This window comes from Tyto alba, unplaced genomic scaffold, assembly GCF_018691265.1.
Source record: "Tyto alba isolate M040663 unplaced genomic scaffold, T.alba_DEE_v4.0 Super-Scaffold_22, whole genome shotgun sequence".
NCBI lineage: Eukaryota > Metazoa > Chordata > Aves > Strigiformes > Tytonidae > Tyto > Tyto alba.
The window spans coordinates 502,123-517,908 of NW_024881296.1; the positions used below are offsets into that span (position 1 = coordinate 502,123).

Below are 15,786 nucleotides of genomic sequence, written 5' to 3' on the forward strand. Positions count from 1 at the left end.
CATAGTGTGAAGAGGCTTTGATGAAAAAAATGCCAAAAATAGGCAAAGCTCAGAGGGGAGAAGAGTATGAACACAAAGGAGATGTTAGAAGAGCAGGGAGGGAAAAACACAGGAGAAGCAGGATCTAAATATATTGTAAGACAAAAAAAGTTTTCAAAAATTTTGGAACTAATAAGCTGGAAAGGTGTACTGCAGATAGAAAAGTTACCAGAGAGAGCCAGCTGGCATTGCATTGCTTAAAGTACACGCTTCAAGTTTCCAGGGTACATTACAGATTTTACTTCTGAGGCAATGATTTGGAGGGAATGTATGTGGTACGTGGCTTACTCAACATGCTTAGTCGCCGACTTGTGAAACACTGTTAAGTCCTCTATTAATATTTTTAACAGGCAGTACTTGTATCTGTTGGCAGTTACTGCTGTGCTTTTTTGTCCTGACATCTGATTTCTTGTGCACTGAACCAGTATTTCAACTCTGCATTTCTTCCATTCCCCACCTTTGCTTCCTTTATTGCTGCTCAGATGCTCCTGTCACATCCTGTAGCCTTAAAGTGAACTCTGTACCTGAAAGTAAATAAACTAAATATCTGAATATCCACAAGCTTGAAGGATTTCCCAGAGACAGTCCTGGAGGCCTCTTCCCTAAAGAGCAAGCACTGTTCATGCCACTCCAGTGGCAGCTTACCTATGCCTCTCCCACTAGTATGATCCAGCACCCATCAATGCATTTACCTCTCTATGAAAATTGTTCCTTTTTAATTTCATCTAGAAATTGATGCAGTCTGATGAAACTCCTTCACATGTGGACAAGCTTACACCAAGTCAAGAGAATATCAGTTTAACCACATATTAAGCCTGAGCTTAATCTGACTAGTAAGACATATGAGCTCTAAAATACCTCTGGATCTTTTTTCCACCAATATTCTGGCATTTTCATTTGATTCCAACAGATTCTTACTTTGCTCTCTTCAGTCCAAACTGCAGTTCAGGCTGTGTAGGTAATGGTCAGTGCTGTTTAGTTGTTGACTTAATCCCTTATCTTTAATTTTGTTAATTTCTTCATGACATAGTAAAAGCTTTGCCGTCTTTCTAGGATTCACGTTTCCTTACTTTTCAAGGAAGCAGTTCTTTAAGTACTCATCTAAATATGTGCCCTGGTTCTAGACCAAGTGCTTTAAGTTTTTCACACTAGCAATTTGTTCTTTTCCTAAAAGATATCTGTTATCTCTTTGTCATGTTGTTCTTTTTATCATTTATAATTGCAAAATCTTGTTGCAACATGCTCCCTAAACACATTTCCCTTTTTAATACATTGGAAAAACATTGGACTGGAGAGAAAAAACCAAAACAAACCAAAAGCTAGAGTAGTTTAAAACAAGGAATCTGAAGATTATAAAAGATATTTGAAAATATCTGAAATTACTTTAAATGAATGCTTTTAGTTGATTTTTAGTTGTTTTGATTTGGGTTTTTGTTTGTTTCTTTTTTTTGTTGGTTTGTTGGTTGTTTTTTTTTTAAATAAAGTGTAAATGTCCTGATAATCATAGTCGGTTGAAGGCTACCAACTTTAAATTAAATAGTAGGTCAGGTCATTATCTGACACTAGGAACTGGTGTCTTCAACATTCCCATCTCTTTTGTTACCTAAAATGGTGGTGGCAAAGACAGTGCCTCTGATCTCATCTCACTATATTAAATTAAAGAAAATCAAATAATCTAATATAAGCATTCCCTTAGAATCCAGCAGTCTTAAACCCTGTCATCTTGTTTAGATTGTTTTGCATCCTGCTGGATGACTGGTAGTTGTGAGCTGACCTTGCAAGCTGACTTCTTTGGGTGCTTTGAAAAGTCATTGCCTGCCTCTAGGCGGATTTGGTTTCCCTCTTCCTTTCTCTTTCTTCGTCTGAATGTCCATGGCCCTTCGCTGCTGTTAGCCCAGTCAGGATTCCGGTGTGCCGCCGTGAGCTCCAGGATGCATCTGAGAGTACCATGGCCTGAGTGCCACTGAATTTCTCTGACATCACCCTGAAGGATTTAAAATCGTGTCAAAAGTCTTAGCTCCCCATTAGAAAAAGTAGAGATGCTTTGAAGAAAATTCAAAACCTCAGGATTGTTGCTGTTGCTGCTTTACCATTTTCTTGTTTTCTCTTCAGTCTGCTTTTTGCCCCATCCCTTTCTCCACTTCACAATGATCACACTGCGTCCTTCCGCTTTGTTCGCCAACCTCTGTGCTACCTGAAGCAACTAGGAGTCCAGATCACAGAACCATCTGTATGAATTTAAGTGGGAACAGAGAGCATGTCGCAGAGAGTCCCGAGTGTTTCTGCCCACACAGTCATACACCTGAAGCACCATCTGTCAGGTGCCAGATCTGGTCACAGATCCCGGTTTGGCTGAGGAGCAATTCTCCTCCATCTTCTCCATCCATCTGGCTCAAGCTGGGACAGTTTGGAATAAAGCTGACTCTTCCAGGGACCGTGGAGAATTAGTGGAGAGCAGCCCAGAGAAGTCACGGTGGTCGGCTGAAACGGAGGGGTCCTGCTTCACAGGCTGCCGCTCTGTCACACACGCAGCGGATGTCGAGTAAGACACTGAAATGGAAACTTCTTTGCTCCTGCCCGTCACAGCTGGAGCCTTACCCTCCATCGGCAGAGGTCTGTGAAAAACACTGATTGATTGCAGAGGAATTGAGGGAGCAGCTGGTTAGAAAAGAGTAGCAGACATACAGAAAAGTCAACAGGCTCCTAAAATGGGAGTTATAGGGACTGTGGGGATAAGGAGGTGAAGAAGAGACAACTGGATGACCCTCGTGTCAGCAGTGTGGGCCTGAAGTGCAAACTTCGGCTCTGGGGATGAGGTTTGTTTTATTTCAAAGAGAGATGATGAGTGATCAGCACCAGTCCTGGTCTGAACTTCCCCAGACTTCTGGTGTTCAGGATTATGGCATCTTGGTACTATGTTTAGGATCCTTTTTGTTTATATGGTGTTTGAATGTACCAATGTCTTGTAATTATAACTAGTGTTTTTTCCCTGTTGTGAAGTGTTTTAAAGTTCCTTTAGTTACTATACGTGTCGTCTTTCTCCAGACTCTCTCCAGCCTTCTCTCCTTTGCCATTTTTATATGCATGCATACATCCATAGGAAAAAAATGTTCATATAAGTCTGAACAAGTGTAGATAGCATTTGATATGAGACTTAAAAGTGAATAAATACAATGCAACTTCATGCTTTGAAAGTACTAATCTTGCTTTTATGGACTTTCATTATATATTTGTATTGAAAATGTGAGTCAGGATTTTTTCTGGGCTCTACTTCACAATTCAGCACTTGCTATTTGATCTTCCTCAGGTTACTTACTCTTTCTGTGCCATAATTCACCTACATCATCATCATAATTGTAATTATAATAATCGCCTACTTCATAAAACATTATAGGGCTCATTTACAAGTGATATTCATAAGCTGCTCTGAGAAACTTGGTAGAAAGATCCCATAAAAAATATGAAGTATAATTACAATTATTATTTTATTTAAAATGTATGTAGCTTACAAACAATGCTGATTCAAAGTGGTGCAGTAAGGCAGCAATCTGTCAGTGTGCTCTTGCTACACCCGAGGTCGGCGCTTGCTAAAGTGTGATATTCCAGGTGGTAGTTTCCCTCCTCGTATGAGAAGCGGTGGGAGACGCTAACACCTGAACAAGGTACAGTGATCACTGGTCTGTGACATATTGTGCAAGGTAAGGAGCAGCAAGTCTCACCGATCTGGGAACTCAGTACCTGGAGCTGCTGCCTTTCTCAAGAGGCTGCAGCTCCCAGGTCCTTCTGCTGGTCCTTCTGTTTGGACCCATCCAAACCTGCTGTACGCTGGCTTCAGCACCCATTCTGCATAATAGACAACTGGGAGCCCAGGGGAAATCATTTTGACTCGAGTTATAAAGAGAAGCACATGTGCTTTTCAGAATTAGCCAGAGGTTCAGTACGGAGAACAGCCACCGCAGAGGCCAGACTCTACCTTTATTGTAGCAGGGGTTTCCAGCAGAGCCCCCTGTGTGTATATTGAATTGCATCAGTTTGAAGATAAATCCGTGAGTGGACAGTGCAAAATCTCCTTCCAGACTTATTTAATGATTTGCATTTTTATCATAACTCAGCTTGTTCTCTAAAGCATTCTTTTTTTTTTTTTTTTTTTTTTTTTTATTGATGTGGTGCATGTACATAAGGAATTACTAACCTTAATGCTGTATGTTCCTACAGATGAGGATGAGGATGATGATAATATTGAGATAGATACTAACGAGGAGGTTCCTGAATGCTCTGTTACTGGAGGTGGAGATGAGCTTACTAACCTAGAAAATGACCTTGATTCAACGGGTAATTTAAATAATGGCTATTTTGTGTATTTTGCATGACTAACACTCTATCATCATATAAGTACCGATGTGCTGCTTCTCTCTGTCATAGCTTTATTCCTTTGTGTCTTTCGGCTCTTTTAAACCCCGATGCTTATTCTTTTTAAGTATTTTGCATTCGTTTTTAGTTGAAATTTAAAGTCAGCAATGAAATCATGATTTCCAGCAACGGCAGATTTAAACGTTTCTTGCTGTTTGATGGGCAAGGGGACTCCAGGCCAGATTACTGAAGCCGAGCCACCTGAAATCACGCTGCCCGGATCGCCCCAGCAAGGCGAGGTGGGCAGGCCCCAGGAGCTGCGCTCCGCGCTGACAGCCTGGCCCTGCTGCTCCGCGGGGAGGAGCAGTCGTGTCCCTCTGCCCGTGTGGATTCGGTATCCCCCCGGTTCCTTCCCGAGGAGCAGTTCTTGCATTGATACCTTGTAGCTCCAGTGCGGGCACGGAGGTATAAATTGGAATGGAACTAGTCCTATTTACTTTAAAATCTTCAAGCGATAGGGTTTTTAATAACACATTTTAAAAGCATTTATATTCTTGTAGAAATGCTTGTATAATCATATTGCATGCTGGTCAAGTAATAAGTCATACTAGTGTTATTTCCCCTTTCGAAAACAGTCAAACAAAACTGGAGCTCAGGTGATAAATACGATGATAAATACGTCAGGATCTTACACGGGAGATGCTTATTTTAAACGGAGCTAGATCTTCAAAGACGCAAAGGTGATCGCCCATCAGTGAGGCGCTCCGCTGCTCTCAGAGAGTTGGTGAAGGAGTTTGTTCTCCTGTTAGGAGCGTGGCGGGGCCCGCGGGTGTGCTGTGCCGCTCGGCCCGGGCGTTCCTGGGAGTCGGCTCGGGCCCAGAGGAGCGCGGCAAGCGCAGGGCAGCACTGGGCTGCAGGCAGTGCCAGGGGGCACTTCGTACGGCCTCCTCTGACCCGGCTCTGCCTATGCCAGCTGGACCCCAGTGTGTAGCCCGTAGGATATTAAATCAAAACACCTCACCTAGTGTTCGCTCTTTGTAAATTAAATGGACACTGATGTATATATAGCACTTCCTTTCTAGTCCTTTTTGAATGAAAGATTTGAGTCATGACATTTTTTTTTTTTTTATTTGAGGATTTCCAAACACATAAGAAAATATTTTTAGCGTTTCCAGCATTTGAATTGAGATGATTTAGAGCAGAATCCTGTCAAATAGTTTTCCAATAAATACTGGTTCATTTTAGGAGAAACAGAAAATCAGTAAACTCATATTCCTGTTTCATAGTCCCAGTGTTTTACCAACGTTTATTTCTGTGGGCCTTGGTTCTTGAGAGACACCTTCTCAGGGATACAAACTCACTACCCAATGCTTCATCTCCACCATGGGAAGTGTCGTGGTTTAGGCCTGATTGACAGCCAACCACAATGCAGAAGTGGAGCTGACGTGGAGCTGGGGGAGCTTTGAGAAGCTTCTCACAGGGGGCCGCCCCGATAGCCCCCTCCCCTGCCACCAAAAAACTCCACCACTCACTCAGCCCAGGACAGGAAGACATTCTGGAAAAAACCTGGGGCATCATTTTGCAGTTCAGTCTCCACAGTAGCCAGAAGTACAAACAAGTAAGGAAGAGGATGGGAAATGATAGAGAAAGCAGTCTATTGCTGTGATAGAAGTCTATTGTGATAGAAATCAGCGTACACAGATATTGGTGGGATCCTGCCAATTCATACCAAGTTCCAATGAAGGCTCAATCTCCTGAGAGCACCTAAATGTAAAACTGCAGGGGATATTTTACCTTTGGGATCATTAGGACCATCTTAATTAATTTGTCTCGTGCCTGAATCTTAGTCCCTCCCATCTCTCTCAAGAAAATAAAACCCTTTTCTTTTTTTATTTTTGCTGCTAGTTGTTGGTTTTAAATATTGCATCTGTCTCTGTTTGTCAGTACTGCTGCCATATGCTGCTGTGAATGTATCTGATAAAATGTGAACCCCTTCTATCATAGTTATTACACGATGTTTATGTATAAACCCACGAGAATGTGCATGTACTTACATGTGAGCCTCAATTAAGGGCACCCTGGCTGGGTGTGCCGGAGGAAAGGGAAACTATCCTTCGTCGTAACCCAACCCAGCCCTTTGCTGCTGGAGGCAGGCATCGTTTGATTGCCAGCATGCCAAAAATATTTTGGCCAACATGAATCGGAGCGCTCCAAACCTTGGAAGGAGCCGTGCAGCAAAACAGTCATGGCTCCACTTCCCACACCAGCCAGAAGTTACCAGCCTGAAATGAGTAAATCAGGCTGTGCTTATAGAAAATATAGCAACTGCTGTGTGCTCTGCATTTGACCCAAAGCTCGGGTGTGCGTGCGTGGTATACGCAGGGGGTGCTGCGTTCGCATCAGGGGCAATTTCTTGTGTGGTGCTGCATGTAGGATGTATGTCTTGGGGGCTTCTGTGCCAGTGTTACTCTGCTTTCCCATCCAGGGTTAGCTCCACAGACCTGTGCTGCACTTTGTTATTAACACTTTTCTCCTTATTATGTGTGTATGTGTAGGTAACTGTGTGTAGGTGTCTTACAAATTCGTATAGTCAGTGATCGCATACAGAATGAGCATTACTAGGAGGTAAAATTCTCAACTATTGTTTCTTTGGGCTCTCATCCAAGTTGCTAAAACTGATGAGAAAAATTTGGGGGGTTCAGCAGGCTTTGAATCTGTCCCTTCGATGCAGTTATGGGGCATTTTACAGCGCTCCCAGCTTCAACATATTCTATAAATCAGAGTAAAATATTACTAGAAAGCTGTCTCTCTTGATACCGAAATTTTAATGTTGAGGTGCTGTGCCAAGGAGCCTCAGGATGAATTACTAGTTCATAAGCTTGAGGGGTTATCAGTACTTAGAATATGTGATAAATTGTTCTATGTCCTGTTAAAATAAATGGCTTTTTAAGTGTGTTTTTATACCAAAGTATAGGTACGTACAGGTTGGGAGTAACTTAAAGTAAACATTGTCTACTTTCTGTGGTTTTCATCTACTGTCTTCAAGCACGTTTCCTTGTTCAGCTGAGTGCTGCATAAACTTTTTGAGAAAACTTGGGAATTATCTATGTACATTACACAGATCTACACCGATCCAAATTGCAAAAAAAAAAAAAAAAAAAAAAATCATTTTCCTTCCAGTTTTTACTTTTTTAGTTTGAAATGATAGCAAAGTGAATTAAATCTACCTTTTACATTGCTACACTGTTGTAGCAACTCTGCATTTAAATGCATCTCACTCTGTTGTATGTGGTATTTGCATATTTAGCAGAACAAAACAGTAAGTTGGTGGATTTGAAGCTGAAGAAGCTCCTAGAAGCTCAGCCACAGGTGGCAAATTCACTCTCCAGTGCTGCTCAGAAAGCTGTAACTGATAGCTCAGAGCAAGACATTAAGGTAAGTTTTGATTAATGCTTTTGTCTCAGTACCTGTGTGTTCCGATTTTGGGTTTGTACTTTGTGAGGAGGAAAATGATTTGTCAAATCCTTCACAGTAAGAAACGCAGAAAATCTTCATGGCAGCGCAGTTGCACAGTTTGCAATGCACTGGGGTTTTTCCTGCTGATTAATCAACACGTTTTTCCTTTTTTTGTCTTTTTGCTCTTGATACTTGTCATTGGCGTAACAGTAACTGATACAAGAAGCATCTCTCAATTCTGACAGCTCAGGTTGTCACTTAAATCAGAAATGCAGCAGAGGCTCCATCCTGCTGCTCATGTAATCTGCACCGAAACTCTCCCTGACTTTAAAGGAGCAGGATTGGACTCTCGGTGATTTGATCCCCTCCCAAGCCCGACCCTCTGTTTTTTCTCCATCAAAATTAAGCTGTGGTACACTTTAAAGGCATACATACTTGGGTGCTTGACGAGTGCTTCTGAGAAAAATAGACACAAGTATGTGGTGTATGCAGTCATTTTGCCTATTCTTAACGTCCACCACTTCAGCATAAAGTGCACACCAATCAATTCTCCATTTCGTTTTCTTAGTTAGACCCCTTGTGTTCTTACTGTTATATTTCTTTTTTTTTTAAATGCTCCCTGCATGTCATTAATATCCCTATGGCTCTGGGGCACTTCCAGTTGGGTATAACTTTTCACCCACCTGCAGTCTGGGGGGAAAGCACTGCTGACTGAAAGGATTTCCTTCCCCAGATACAGAGATGCTTTGAAGTCCCAAAACAATGACTTTCATTGCTTTTTCCCTTACACTGTCGGTTCCTATAAATTGGTGATGAAAGTGTGTGGCAGCAGCAGAGGACTTTCGGTCTCTATCTTTGAACAAAAGGAAGCCTGGATCAAGTCTGATTTTTGCGTTCAATTTAGCTTTCTGCAGTGGATTTAATGCAAAATGAAGCTGGCCCAAGAATAATACAATGGATTGAAAAGGCTAACTGAATTAGTGGGCTTAGAGGAATACATTTGTAAAGTGGCAGAAGTCCCCAGTCATAAAAAGGTTTCTTAAAATGGGATTTACTGGCTAATCACACTGATATTTTAGCATGTTGCCAGGCCTAAAAAAATTAGTCATGTTTGTTTATTTTGGTAAAGGCTCTGGTTTAGGCTGTCAGATGATTATTGTGCTAATAATAGGAAGCCACCTTTTATTTAACCAGAATCATAACCACCCGATTAGTGCAGCTGAAAAGTTATCCAGGGGCTATGAGCAATACTTTTTTTTAAGCTTAATTCAACAAATGACACACGGGCCACCTCTTAGGGTAATTTGGTATCACCTAACCTGACAAAAATGGTATTTCTCTTTATAAAAAGCTTCTGCGAAGGAGGGGATTTTTTTTTTTAAGGTACTCCCACGAAAGGTGCAACTTTACGGTTTATCTCCGTGCGTGTCTTTCTAAGAAGGAGTTGGAAGGCGGCATTATAAGGAATATATGGTGTCCATCTGTTCTCATGGAGCTCTTGGCATCGAGGTGGATTTGTTTTTTAATAAAATGCAGTTTACACGTTTCTAAATGAGGCATTCTGTGTTTGTGGAAAAGGATAAACTGTTACCTTCCCTTGGGGATTGTGTATCCCCGGCCTCCTTGAGGCTAGAGAATAGGCCATTGGAGAACTCCCTCATTACCGATTGTCTCAATGCAGAGGAAGGGCAAAGTCTTGGTAGCTTTTGATAACCAGTTTCAGCATTCAGCAGGCTTAGCTATTAGTCATGCATCTTAGCCTTTCCCTATTTACTTTCAAAACACTTAATAAAAATAATAAAAGATTAGGTATAAAATGAAATATTTGTTTGGTACACAGCACCTCGGTATCTGCAGTTTCCACACACTGCGGTGGTTCAGTCTTCTGGGATATTTCGTGTTGATAGAATCATTTGAATTTGTTACCAGTATTAACATAGGAAGCCCTGGAAAAGATAATTGTAGTTTCCTTAGCTGTAAAGGGCTTACTTACAAATCTGGCTTTGGAAAGTTATAGCTGATGAAATGCAGTTCAGTGGGGTAGTATTATAATCCTACCTTTTAGCCTTCATCCAGCATTAGTGGTTTATCTCAATGGGCATAAAATTAGAAACTAGTTCTTCTTGTCATACAAGTCTGTGGGACTACAGAAAATGACAGATTTCTTTACCGGGCAGGGAGACAGGCTAAAGGCAACACGCTTTTAAAATGATACAGATCGTGTTCAGGGATAGAGACGCCGCTACTTGGCAGCAGCATGCGCAGCGCTTGGCAAATCAAAGTTGCAAAGGGGTGATTTTTCATTTAAAATAGGCATCGCTGGCAAATGCCGGTCACAATTAATAGCTCTGGCTGTTAAGTAAGTAGAGTCTCCTGCAGGAGGGTGCCCACACAGTAAAAAGCCAGTTGTTGCTGCCACACGTTAAACAAACAAACAAACAAACAAAAAAAAAAAAAAAAAAAAAAGGGAAAAGTTAATCACTCTTCTCCTTTTTTTCTGCAGCTGATACTTTCATCCTATATAAACAGCAACCCGAGTTGTGAAATCCTCTTTGCAAAAGCTGTGTCCTGTCCCCTCACCAAAACGTACCTTTCGAATTTGTGTCTTCCCGTTTGTAAACAAAAGAAACTGTTCTGTGTCTGGTTTTTTTCCTAGCAGAATGGAACAGAGGAACATCGTGCTGAGCGATTACAAAAAGCAGCAGAACGGTTTAGAAATCCCGTTGTGTTCAGCAAGGACTCTGCCGTCAGAAAAACTCAGCTCCAGTCTTTCAGTCAATACGTGGAGAGCAGACCAGGTAGGAGAAAATATAAAACCTGTTTTCCCATCTTATGATTTAATAATATTTAACAATAAATATATGAAAACCCGATAATGTAAGTCCACATTTCAATACATAAATATCAAGCTTTATAATAATTTTACATGTCTTTCCCCTTTTTTCAAGAGATGAAAAGGCAGAGATCAATACAGGAAGATACAAAGAGAGGAAATGAGGAGAAGGCTGCGATAACTGAGACTCAGAGGAAGCCATCAGAAGATGAAGTGCTTAATGTATATTAATTTTTTGTCTGGTTTCATGATTGCTGATAATTCCAAACTGTATGTGGAAATAGTGCCTTTATTTGTTAAAATGAGATGTTAGGTTTTTTTAGATGTCAATCTCCAGTGCATTCAAAGCGGAGTGAGAGGGGTGCACTGTTGAATTAGTCTGCAGTGTGGTGATAATTGTCAGATAAAAAAAATGAATTTTTCAGAGTTCCACAGCCCCAGCTTCCTTGAGACATTTCCATCAGGGCACTTCCCATAAAGAGATTCCAGTATTGATCTACCGGGAGGATTTTAATTATTACAATAGCAGATACCGCAGAGCTGCAGTTAGAGGGAAGAGTCACATGAGACCTGCTAGAATTTCTCAGCCAACCCATTTTGTTGGCTTGGGTTAATGGGTGTTCAACCTTTCCATTATCCAGATCAGCCGTGAATTACTAGCTGAATGATGTTTGCATTAATATAATATATATGGTAATTTCTTCACTTAATTAACGGGGAGGTTCAGCTCAGTAGGGGTATGGGCTGATCATGTGTAAAATTGATTTGTGAGGGAAATATTTGATAGACCGCAGGGAGAAAGCTGGATTTGATGGACAGCTGCGGGACAGAAGCAGGAAGAACAAGTTTTAACCTGAATTTTTTTTGTCTGAAAACGCAACATGGCCTTTGATGGTGGTCGTTTGTTGCTCTCCACAGTTTATCTAAACACAGTTATCGTTTTTGCTGAAGCAACCTAGAGCTGAATAGCAGGTTTATACCACTGTCATATCGACACCCAAACATCGAACTTTTTACGAGCCAGAGTTATTTTTAGCCCAGTTGTACTTTTGCAGAGCTGAAAAGGTCTGGCACAGTAAGTTCACATTATATATGCAGATGATACACATGAACTCTTGTGATATTTCAGCCTGACACAGCATTTCTTTTCATCTTCTAATAACAATTGTTAACAATTGTGCGTGCTGACATTAGGGAAGTTTTCATACTATTTTCAATTAATTATAGTTGATGAAAGGCAATATATTGCACATCACCTCAACTCCCCAGACTAAATTTTTTTTTTTTTTTTTTTTAACTTCAGGGACTGCTCTCAGAGTTTTGTTGTTGTTTTTCTGGCTATATGACTGGTAGAAAATGGGTTTCCATTAGAGCTGATACTGTCGGCTGTTCTCTTGGAAGGACAGGACCAAACTAACGGGGGTGTAATGTGCTTAAATTCACATACCCCACATTTCAAAGTTCCACGCTCCTTTATTGGTCCTGGGAGCTCAGCCATGCCATTAACCTTCACTTTGAATGTGTCTTTATTTGAAATAATATGCTGATGCGATTATTATACCTGTTACCTGAATATGAAGCTGAATTGATGATTTCAGACACATTCACAGAAAAACAATTGAAAGCATTTGGTGAAAGTATCTGAGACCCTTACGGAGCAACAAGTTATCCTCTAGTAGGGACGTAAGCCTCGTTTAAAAAGCCTGTATATTGTTCTGTTCCCAAATGACAGTGATTTTAGTTGGACAGTGATTTTAGTTGCATCCTTCACAGAGTGCAGATAAAATATGAAATCATTTTGCCAGCATTTTTTTTCCCCGATTTAAACCATTCTCCAAAGCTTTGGGGCAGGCGTAGGAGAAAGAATTGGATGGGGTTACTTGGAAGGAGTAATATTTTTGCCGAACTTGTGCAAAACCAGGCTTCAGGAATGACATTTCAGCATTGTGCGGAGCCCATGACAACACAGTACAGCCAAAGCACCGTGTGAAGGTTGCTGAGCCACTTCAGAATAACGTGGGGCTACTAAATAAATGACTGTTCCTGAGACAGCCAAACTGCTTTGGAAGTACTTGGAAATTTGTGTGGTCATCTGCGGGGCAATGCTGAGAAGTTGTAGGGTATGAGAGGCAAACTCGACTCGTTGTTTCCACAGCTTTCTAGGTGTAGGGCTCAATACAATTTATCAAGTTGGCATCCCAGGGCTGCCTCCTGTCTGGGTGTGAGCCAGCGCAGAGGCAAGGCAGCTCCAGTTGGTCCCTGTGCACCTGAGCATCTGCCCCGTGCTGCTTGTCACCACTTCTCAGGATAAGAATCACAGTTAGAGTAATTAGCAGTATTTTTACAGCTCGTGGTGTAGCAGGGCAATTGCCTGCAGTCAGAGAAACCCAGAGAGGCATGATAGCCTGGGCTGGTGAGCCTTGGCGTTAGAGTTGACCCAGAGGGAGCTAAAAAAGCCAGGGAGCTTGTTTCAGGTTTGGTTTTAATCTCAAAAGCCCACTTTTTATTTGTTATCAGAGACTCTCATTCTAGTTCTTCTAGCCCCTAAAGTTAGTGTTTTAAAATTGAATAAGACCTGAATGGCGCAGGAATGGCACGTTAAATAGTGCTTTATTTGGATTACGTTTCCTTTCATTATGCTTTGTTACAGCAGCTTTTATGTACTTAGAAATAAATCAGAGGAATTTCAAAAAAGCCAGCCAGGTAGTAAAAACCTGCAAAATCAAATGTTCCTTAGAGAAAACCCAGGGTGTTTTAGTAAACAAATAAGGACATTTGGCAAAATCGTCAACTTTATGAAATGTAAGTGTTAGCTTTTGGTAGTGAGCATGATATTTGGTTGTTTAGGTAAGTGCCTTACTAAGTGTTTGTGGAAAGGAAAAATGCAACTTACAAGTGATGTTTTTTATTCTTGTTTGTTCTCTTTAACAGAAAGGGTTCAAAGACACCAGTCAGTATGTTGTAGGAGAATTGGCAGCACTAGAGAATGAGCAAAAGCAAATTGACACCCGTGCCGCGCTGGTGGAGAAGCGCCTTCGCTATCTCATGGACACAGGTACGGTGCCCAATTACACTGTAAACAGTTTTGGCAAATTGAGCGTTCACAAACTCTTATAGAGTTTTGGAAGTGTGAATCTTTGAAGCCTGAATGTTCAGCAAAACTGCCTTGAAAATAAAAAGGCTGCGATTTGCAGCCACCTCTCTGGGCCCTGGTGATAAGAGTGCCTTCATGGGAAGTGATAACTTGCCCTGATACCGTGTGAGCCAGCACTATTGAACAGTGTGCTCATCCATGCAGAGTTGGAATACACATCTGTGCCTCATTGATATGCCACTGCTTAAAAAAAAAAAAAAAAAAAAAAAAAAAAAGTAAAAAAAAAAAAAAAAAAGTAAGATCTTCACTGTTCTACTGATTCAGTGGGAAAAAAAAGATTTGGCCAGCTAAAGCCATGTACTGCATGAAACAGAGCACAGTACATGGGGGAAGGCTCCATTGACTAGATCACTGAAATTTGAGAATACTATCTGGTTACTGATGCTCCACAATTTATTTATTTATTTATTTATTTTCAGGAGAGTGGGTTTTAAAAGTGTGTGATACTTGGTGTTGTAGGCACAGTTGAAAGGATTAAAGTATACGGGCAGTTTTTTGTTAAGTATGATGGTTTTGAATTCTGCGATGAATGTTAGGTGGATATTAATGGCTGATGGTCATCAGAGATGGAGAGGTTTAACTTCATCAGTTGGAAACAAATGGTGCTTTGATATTTTGAAAATAAATAATATCATAGGTCCAAAAAGTGTTCTTCCTGTCCCTTGGGGAAAAAAGTTAGTTGGTCCAAATTACCTTGTGGATGAATTGTCCTTATATATATATATATCTGATGTTATAAACTTGAAGACTGTATTTAAGTGAAATAACATATTTTAAAGTAGATTTGAATCCAGTGTTATGTTTTGAAATACAGATAAATAAAAGTTCAGTACTTCGAAGTGAGCTGGCCGTATGCATGCAAATATTAGGGTGGTTCTTAAAATGTATTTACTTTCTTATGTGCTCAGGTGGTGTGACTTTTTAAAGTAGCTCTACAAAAACATGAAACTCAGAAACCTATTTCCATCCTGGATGAATGCATAGTTAGTAGAACTTTTACCTTCTACGATCTTTTGAAGTACTTTTTCAAGTACAGAGGAAGTGTGTGTATATTATCCTGCACTTGTGTACTTTGTTGTATTTGTGAAACATATGTTCTGCACAAAAGAGCCAGTACAGTGTTTCACAAGTCTCATATGAACTCCACATGCTGCCTCTAGATACATATAGAGTCATCAGCTTAGCACTTGGGGATTTTTAAAACTCTAATAACCACGTTGTTATTCGATTTATGTCATTTATTACATTTTAAAACAGATTTCTTAGATTTTTTAATTTTTTTTTTAATTTCTTGCATTTTGAAGTATGACAGAAGTTGCCGTATTCTTGGTGTCATGCGCGTGATGAGATGATGCTTCTTTTAAATCTCCTGCATAAAATGGGGAGTCTAGCACACAGCTAGAGGGGCTTATACGGCACAGCTGTAAGGCTTGTAACAGGAATACTAATGAATACCCATTGCTTCTTTTACTGGGGACAAGGGGACAAGTGATGCAGCCGTAGTGAAAAAGTTACTTTTATATTCTTGATCATTTCCTGAGCATTCAGGATTTGTCTTCAAACAAATGATTTGACAAGTCCTCGATAAAGATCCTATTTATGTTCTCAGCTTAAAAAACATGATTTAAGAGAAAACATGTGAAAAGCGAGCTTCTTACCTATAGTTAACTTCGTAGCCTTGAAAGCAAGGATTCTCAAACTTCTCTAAATATGGTTCGCATCTTAACAGGGAGCCTATCTTGTGTACCACCTCCCCTTACGATCAATATCCCATTTGTCGTCAGACAACATCCCTGTGGCAGCAACTGCAATTGCTTACATGGAAAAAAATAGTATTAGGAGGGTTTGTTGGTTTTTTGGCTTTGTTTTTTGTTTTTTTTTTTTTTTTTTTAACAGTCCTTAATGTGATATGGCAGTGGAAAAAAATCTGAACATCTCTTTTTGCCCTGCCTTT

The 15,786-nt window shown here is 40.5% G+C and overlaps 1 protein-coding gene across 8 annotated transcripts in view; it reads left to right on the top strand.

The window, feature by feature from the left end:
- Positions 1-15,786, top strand: part of EHBP1 (EH domain binding protein 1) — a 230,914-nt gene that overhangs the window by 179,549 nt on the left and 35,579 nt on the right. For 2 of the 8 annotated variants that reach the window (XM_042795730.1, XM_042795732.1), the window contains 5 exons: positions 4,255-4,371; positions 7,697-7,824; positions 10,502-10,643; positions 10,794-10,900; positions 13,610-13,733. In XM_042795730.1, coding sequence (XP_042651664.1) covers positions 4,255-4,371; positions 7,697-7,824; positions 10,502-10,643; positions 10,794-10,900; positions 13,610-13,733 — 618 coding nt within the window. The remainder of the gene's footprint in view (positions 1-4,254; positions 4,372-7,696; positions 7,825-10,501; positions 10,644-10,793; positions 10,901-13,609; positions 13,734-15,786) is intronic. The other 6 variants (XM_042795731.1, XM_042795737.1, XM_042795735.1 and 3 more) reach the window with 4 other exon arrangements.